This window comes from Marmota flaviventris, chromosome 9 (assembly GCF_047511675.1).
Source record: "Marmota flaviventris isolate mMarFla1 chromosome 9, mMarFla1.hap1, whole genome shotgun sequence".
NCBI lineage: Eukaryota > Metazoa > Chordata > Mammalia > Rodentia > Sciuridae > Marmota > Marmota flaviventris.
Genome location: NC_092506.1, coordinates 46,683,464 through 46,691,686, shown reverse-complemented (window position 1 = coordinate 46,691,686; position 8,223 = coordinate 46,683,464). Strand labels below are relative to the sequence as shown.

The window sequence follows — 8,223 nt, the reverse complement described above, 5'->3', positions numbered from 1 at the left end:
AATTTGGGATCCTCCTGCCTTAGGCTCCCAGGTCCTTGGGATTACAGGTATGCACTACCACACCCAGCTCTGCTCATGAATTTTGAGATCAGACTGGGCCACTGACAGGTATCCACCCTTTGAAGATTATTTTTCAAAACAGATGGGTAGATGGGGCTGGGAATATAGCTCAGTTGGTAGGTAGAGTGCTTGCCACTTGCCTTGCATTCACAAGGCCCGGGTTCAATCCTTAGCACAAAAAAAAAAAAAAAAAAAAAAAAAAGGCACATGGAAATGCTTTAAAAATAGTTTTTCTTCTTTTACAGGGCTGGGGATTGAATCCAGGGCATTCTACCACTTTTACTTTTTGAGACAGGATCCCACTAAATTACTGAATTTACCCTCAAACTTGTGATCCTACTGCCTGCCTCTCAGTGCTTGTGATCAAGTAACACAAAGTAATCTAAAGTTAGGTCACAATGCCTAGTCACTCACCTTCCTTCATATTATACAAGTACTATGTTTAGGTCATTGCATTAACACTATTCCAGCATGTTGTTATAATTATCCTATTTTATTATTCATTATAATTCATCTCCTACTGTGCCAAATAATAAAGTTTTATCATAGGCATATATGTATAGGAATAAAACATAGCATATAAAAGGTTCAGAATTATCCAGGGTTTCAGGCATCCTCAAAGTGGGTTAGGAATGTATCTTCTGAGGATAAGGAGGGATTCCCATTAGGCATAATCTAAAAATATGAATAAAAGTAGAGTAGAATAGTGGTTACCAGAGACAGGTGTGCTGGGAAAAGGGAGATATTGGTTAAAGGGAACAAAGTGCCAGGAGTAAATTCTGATTAGCTACTACACAGCAAGATGACTACAGTTAATATTGTATCTCAAAACTACTGAGAGTGGAATTGAAATATTCTCACCACAAAAAAAAAAAAAAAAAGAAAGAAATATTCTCACCACAAAGAAATGACATGTTAATTAGTGTGATTCTGTCACTCAACAATGTATTCATGTATTGAAGTACATTATACACCACATATACTAGTATGTTTATATATACTTATTTGTCAACAAGTTTGTATATAATATAAAACATAATATTAAAAAAAAAAAAAAATCACTGGTGGCCCACATCTGTAATCCCAGCAGCTTGGGAGGCTGAGGAAGAGGATCATGAGCTAAAAGCCAGCCTCAGCAACCCAGCAAGGCCCTGCCTCTAAATAAAATATAAAAAGGGCTGGGGATGTGGGTCAGTTGTTAAGCCCCATGGGGTTCAACCCCTGGTATATTAAAAAAAAAAAAAAAAAAAAAAATCACTAGGGAAAAAAGTATCATTAGGGACAATATAAATGAAACCAAACTTTGATAAGACATGAGAAAGGGTTGATAGGAATGGTCCAAAAAGGAAATTGAAAAAAAAAAAAAAAAAAAATCCAACCACCAGGCAACTCATAAAAAATAAACAAATCAAAGAAATGTACATATGGATGGGGGTGTAGCTCAGTGGCAGAGTGCTTACATGCCAGAGGCCCTAGGTTTTCAAAAACCAGTTTTGTAAAATATATATTCAAATACATAAAATGTATATACACCTCAAATCTCATTTCTCCAAATTTATCTTGACACAACTACAAGGCAAATTACAGGACATAGCATCTTCACTAAACTATGAAGTATCCATAACCAGGAAACAATTTAAAAAAGAAAGAAACCAACAGACTATAGGATACAGGTAGTGTACTGCCCATGAGCAAGACTGTATACAGTGTTTCCAAGTAGATTATCCGGATGGATGGTCACTAGACTGGTTCAAAATATATTAACTACCATTACCACTACATAAGTATCCAATGTAATCCTCACAATATATTGAGATTTCAGTTCCCAAACCAAACACAACTTTGGCAGGGCTCTTTCTGAAAATCAAGTTTGACTGTTCCCCTGACTATAATTAAAAGGAATGCATTTACTTCCTTTCCCCTGCATTGCTTTATACCTAGTGTATTATTCACTTTATTTAAAAAGCATTAGAAACCCTATATCATGTAGTCATTTTTAATACTTCCAGCATTTGTTCTTATTGGCCAGAATTATAAATATGCAAATACTTGCTTTCAAACAAAGTGCTCCTCCTGGCTAGTTTTTGGTTTATGGTCTTAAGCTTATCAAATGTGTCCATTTAGGATGTGAAAAACATTTTACTTGCTCATTATTCTTAAGAGATGTGTGCTGATTGTGCCACTGGAGCTCCATGAGAAATGTTTTTTTTATTATGATAAGTTTATTTCTTAGCTTATGACAGTTAACCAATTTAAAGACATGAACACAAACACTTGGAATTAAAAATGTATACCTAATGCTACCAAAAAGGCAGTACACTGATGGATGCTTTCCAAACCTGTTTGTCTTCTTTGTGAACCCCTTAGGGAAAGTGAAATAGTTCTCATACCTAGACACAAAATGATGGATATGTCAACACTACATGAGAACCCACAAGACTTGGAGATCTGTACCTGCAGCTAGCACTATCCAGGCTCTCAATGCTAAGTTATGACATTGGTTTCTTGAAAACATGGGGTTTCACCTACTGATCTGAACAATTTTTATTAGTGATTAGAGTAATGCTGAAGCAAAAGGCTACTAAGTAATGCTAGCAACAAATGCACCTGTAGTTCCTAAATACTTGGATGGGTCACTTTCTTCATGTTCAGCGTCCTTAAATTTGTTGCAGTGACAGACCTAACTAAAAGAATTTCTTAAAGGTTGAAATCTAAACTTGTTAAACTTTTTATTTAATTTTCTATTATTCAAGTGATAAATTTCAACTGCTGCTGTTAAAAAACAAAACTATTAAATATAATTATTTAAGTGGTAAACTTAGAAAAAAAGGTGGTACATACAAATGCAATACTGATTCAGTCTATAACTACCTTTTGCCTTTTCTGAATTTTTAATAACATCCAGACATGCCATTTGTCGTTCTGTCTCATAATCTCGAGTTTCTGAGATGTACCTCTCCCCAGCCCCACCTAGTACTAAGGATCGAACCCAAAGGCACTCTACCATTGAGCTACATTCCTAGCCCTTCTTATTTTTTCTTTTTCTTATTTGTACTTTTTAGTTATACATGACAGTAGTATATGCCACTGTGCCCAACTGATACTTGCCTCTTTTAACATCTATGTACATTATTAAGGATTAGGTAAACTAAATACTCTGACCCAAGTACTGTAGCACATGCCTGTAACCCAGCTACTGAGAAGGCTGACACATAATTATATGTTGGAGGTCAGGCTGGGTAACTTAGCAGGACCCCATTTCATAATAAAAAGGGCTAAGAATATAGCTCAGTGGTTAAAAAAATCAATAAAAATAAACAGTCCTTACTTCCTGGTCTCTTTTAGTTCTCCTGTACATATACAGCATCAACCATCAGGTTACAAGCTGCTCAATTAGTTTAAGGAGCCAGTGAAAGAATGAGATACATGGATGCCATCACTATGCTCCTGTGGAATCATAATACTAAGCTAACAAACGTTCCTATAATAAAGTCAACAACAACAACAAGAAGATCAACACATAATAATCACTGAAACATACTAGTTTCTGGATTTTCTTTTTCTTCAGAGAAAGAAATACAAAACATACTTTTAGTTAAACAATGCTTTTATTGTTTGAATACATACATAAATTTATGCCACTAGGGCAGAGGCTGTGGATGACTCACTGAAAAGGAAAAAAGGGAAGAGAAAATTAGGATTAATATTGGTCCTCAGTATCCATTCACAGACTCTCACTGCTAATGAGACTATTTCAAAACAGCCAAAATAAACCCAAATAAATGCACCAAACTGAGTTTCAAAATAAGCTCATTGTGCTCAAGCATAATGAATAACATTGCTCACTCAGACATCCAAGGAAGGAATGGCCAACATGAGGAAAAACCTTTCTGGTGGAAACTGCGAATGTTGGATAGCAATCATCATAGTGAGCAATTCATGCAAAAATCAAAACTACATTAAAAACCTGGGAGAAGTGTGAAATGGAATTATTATTCCTATCTCAAAACAAGAGGGGACAAAGAACTTACTCATGGTCCAAAGCAAGAAGCCTGTAAATTATGGCCCTCTATTTGTCTTTATAAATATCTACCAAATGAGCTATATTATATCCCCAGCTCTAAGAGCTAGAATCTTTATTATCAGGCTGATTCCAGTTAACGAAGGATAGATACTTACTATTTCCAATTTGGGGGAAGGACCCGCTTGGTCTTATAATACCGAGCCAATCGGTGAATTCGGCTCTCTATCAGAATCAGGCGGAATTTGGCATCCTTATCCTAAAAATAAAATTCAATACAATTAAAAAAAAATTAGTGCAAATAATTAATTTCACAAGGGAATGTAAAGCTGCCATGCACTTTCACAGCTGGGCCAGGTGTGGTGGTGCATGCCTGTAATCCCAGCAATCTGGGAGGCTGAGGCAGGGGAATTCTAAATTCAAAGCAAACCCCAGCAACTTGGCAAGACCCTATCAAAATAATAAAAAGGACTGAGGACTTGGCTCAGTGGTTAAGCACCAATACCAAAATAAACATTAAAAAAAAAAGTCCACCAATATTTTTGAGGGAGGGGGAAAAAAATCTCTGGTAGATTTTTACTTAAAAGTAACTGTAATCCTGCCTAACTTTGTGTCCTAAGTCACCTTAAATAATTCAAATCAGATGCATACTGACTAAAGTAAGTTTGTATAAGCAAGTCTACTTAGTAACAGATTTTATCTACCCTCTTACCTTTCTATTCCTCTCAAGATGCTTTCGAACAGCAACTGCTTTCTTAATTAAATGATAGAGATCCTCAGGAAGATCAGGGGCAAGCCCTTTGGACTTCAGGATTCTCAAGATCTTATTGCCAGTCACAAAACGTACTTGTGCAACACCATGCGAGTCTCTCAGTATCACACCTAAAAAGAGAATCACATGATGTAACTTTCAACAAACACCAAATGCTAAATGCACATTAGGATTAGGTTCAGAAGGCAAGTCACCTTCCTATCTCTAAGATGGGGTCTACTTTGATAAATCACAGAAACCAATATGAAAAAGCATGCAAAGATCATGCAGACATCCAAAGAAGGTTTGCCTAACACTAAGGGAAACCTTTCTGGTGGAAACTGCAAAATGTTGAAAGACCATCATCATAGTTTGCTGGAATACAGCTGAACACACATATAAATCCATTTGTTTTTACAAACATCATTTCTTTAAAATCTTGTTACTTATGATCACCTAATAGTTTATTAAATGTTCTTTTAGTATGTCATACTTCCACTAGATTATAAGCTCTATAAAGTAAGATATTTTGCCTTTTTAATTTTCTCAGAACCCAACATATAGCAGGAAAATATTTGGCACTTGCAATGAAGTGTGTCAAACACACTGTGTAGCCAGTTACAATTTCTCTCTTTATAGTTATAAAATTTGGAGAGAGTTTTTTAGCTACACCATGCCTCAGCTTCTGCAAGAGTAAAATAGAAAAAACTATTAACATTTACTTCAAAATACTGCCATCAGATTTTAACTTGAAAACTCAACAAAAAGTAAAGCCAGAAAAGCGGCTAAATTATTTTGAGGGCACGTATGAGGCATATTTGTGCAGGAACCTTTTTCTGCAAGTCAAAAAAAGCCATAGAGTATGCATTAGATACGAACACACTCACCGATCTGTGAGGGAGTCAGACCCTTCTTAGCCAGTTTGTAAATCTGCTCCTTCACGTCGTCAGATGTCAACTTCAGCCACTATTTATGCAACAAAAAATAGCCTTAGGATGAGAAACGATGGATGGCGCCGAAGCACGATGGCCCCCTCCACCCTCAAGACTTGTGCACACGTCTCCACACCCCGGAGTCGCCTCCCTCGAGGAACGAATTCCACTCTCCTCCCCACCTTCTCCCCAGTCCCCAGTGCTACTTACGGTGGGGACGCTACGGCGATAGGGCAGAGCCGACTGGGACAGGCCCTTCCTGGGGAGAGAAGCAGACGGGGTGAGGTGGCGGCCTGTGCTACAGCACCCCAGAACATCATCCCCTCAAACTGCAGCCCACCCTCTCTCCTCTCCCCTATCCCTGCGACCCAATTCCGCAATCCGACTCCAAGCCACGCGCTCACCCGGGAGCATGCATGCGACCCATGATGGCGGCAGTCAAGGACCAAAAAGAGAGTGAGGGTGGAAGCGCCGCAGGAAATCACCCCGCACGCAGGAAGTGACCTCATACGTCCCCACTTCCTCGCAGGGAGAGAGCGTGTCTACGCTTCACAGCCACCGGCGACGGCGTGACTACATATCCCAAAATGCATTTCGGCGTGCGTATGCGTCCGCGTTTGAGACAGCAAGACGCAGCCCAGAGACCATCGGAGTATGGGCTGTTTTGCAGGCAGAGCGGGAAATTGAGTAAATCGAAGTTCGGTGCTGCCAGCGCCCAACTCGTACACGTTCAAATACTGGGCAGGAGTGGGGAGAGCTTAGATAGAGCTGCAGGGCTCAGCCATAACGGAAGGTTCATTCCTTCACCAGCGCTCCTTTGCATCGTCCCTCTTCATTCCTTTAAAGGCTGCCCCATCTTTTCATTCAAGAGCACAATACTGTGAATTGTTATTCACATAACAATACTGTGTTATGAATGCTGGACTGGAATGGTTGGCAGCCGCCGCCCTGTCAAGTGCTTCCACTTCTTTAGATGCTGATCTAGTCTCGGGAGAGACCACTGACAGTAAAGGACCAAACCGAATATTCGAAGGACGAAGGTCCTCAGCAGAGCTCTTTTCCTTACGACAGCCTGCAGGGAGCGTGGCTGGCGGAGAAGCGGGTTAGGCAAAGCCTTGCTGAGCCGCTTATCCAAGTGAGTGACAGCTTGGCGGGGCAGGAATGAAAAGATTGCCAGATCCGGGAAGATGAATATGAAAATGAGGCCCTTGAACTTCTTGGGAAAAGCAGCTCTAAGGAAGTTTAGATCTTCCACACACTTAAGAAGTTCTAAGACTGAACCAGTGCTTGTACACAATGCGTTTAAAAAGTGGGCCAATGAAGTAGCTTTGTTCAAAACAACAAAACCCAAACCATGATCCTGGAAATGAGGAAGATTAGTTAAAAACAAATTCCTGTCGACAAGTTTAAAGTGATTAGTGAGAGATTTAAAAATACTCTACGTGATTCTGGGCCCAGTGATGCGCTCTTGGAATCCCAGAGACTCAGGAGGCTGAGACAAGTTCAAGGCCAACTTCAGCAATTTAGCAACTTAGACTCTTTCCAAAAATAAAAGGGCTGGGGATGTAGCTCAGTGGTAAAGAGCCCCCTGGGTTAGATTCGTAACAAAAAAAAAAAAAAAATCTCTAGGTACTAAAAACGTCCACCCTCGCTATTTCAACCTATCCCTATTTGCTGAATATATATATATATATATATATATATATATATATATATATATATATATATATATATATATATATATATATATATTTTTTTTTTTTTTTTCCCTCCAAAACATTAGGGACTTCAAACTGGATAATTTCTTTGGGTAATTTTTTTTCCCTAGCAAAGATGTATTCCTATAATTCACCACATTTACATTTTTAGACTAAATAGATAGGTATCTCAAACTTGGCTCTAATTCTCAGTCCCTACCTCTAGCTACCACTCTATACTCCTTCCTTTCAGTACTTACTCCAAAAATACGTACACATTTTTTCCTCTCCTTTCTGTAAGATAATCATCTCAGCACATCACAAAAAATATATCATGAATCCATTCTCTTCCCTTCATTTCCACTAGAACCCTATACCCTAGCAGCCTTCATTTCTGATCTGGCAAATAAATACTGTTCTTACTGTGCTTTTACTAGTGTTCTTCCCTGCTTTAAACACAATCCATACTCAACCTAGCAGTGAATGATCTTTTAATGTTGTAAATCAGATTTTTTTAAAATGTCTTTTTATGTCTTACCACTCTCCACCCAATTCCAAACACTCCAGCCACACTCCTTTCTAATCCTGCAAGGTAACATGTTTCTTTTAGAGCTTTTTCTCTTGCTGTTGCTACAGCCTAAATACTATTCTCCAAGATCTCAAGTTTGGTTTTCAGATATTTGTAACAGTGGTTAATACTTTATGCTTTGATTGTATCTCTTGCTGCTCTGTCACCGCAATTTATTTCTAAAATGGACATGT

The 8,223-nt window shown here is 38.5% G+C and overlaps 1 protein-coding gene and 1 non-coding gene across 2 annotated transcripts; both read right to left on the bottom strand.

Moving 5' to 3' along the window:
• Window positions 1-3,649: 3,649 nt before the first annotated feature.
• Rps13 (ribosomal protein S13) lies at window positions 3,650-6,229 on the bottom strand. Its single transcript, XM_027942291.2, has 6 exons — window positions 6,169-6,229; window positions 5,975-6,023; window positions 5,720-5,798; window positions 4,794-4,963; window positions 4,240-4,340; window positions 3,650-3,727 (listed from the first exon to the last, which is right to left on the bottom strand). Exons 1-6 carry the CDS (start codon window positions 6,189-6,191, stop codon window positions 3,694-3,696), a joined length of 456 nt encoding a protein of 151 aa, XP_027798092.1. The 5' UTR covers window positions 6,192-6,229; the 3' UTR covers window positions 3,650-3,693.
• Window positions 3,903-3,992, bottom strand: LOC114098280 (small nucleolar RNA SNORD14). The gene has a single exon (XR_003583714.1). It is a non-coding gene; the product is annotated as a small nucleolar RNA SNORD14 (small nucleolar RNA).
• Window positions 6,230-8,223: the final 1,994 nt, after the last annotated feature.

What these genes read in the sequence shown, in the direction of transcription:
- Rps13 (XM_027942291.2), bottom strand. Translation starts at nt 6,191, where the DNA reads ATGGGTCGCATGCATGCTCCCGG. An exon ending in ATCGCCGTAGCGTCCCCACC is followed by an intron (nt 5,799 to 5,974) that starts GTAAGTAGCACT and finishes TTGCATAAATAG; the next exon opens with TGGCTGAAGTTGACATCTGA. An exon ending in TCTGACTCCCTCACAGATCG is followed by an intron (nt 4,964 to 5,719) that starts GTGAGTGTGTTC and finishes TTCTCTTTTTAG; the next exon opens with GTGTGATACTGAGAGACTCG.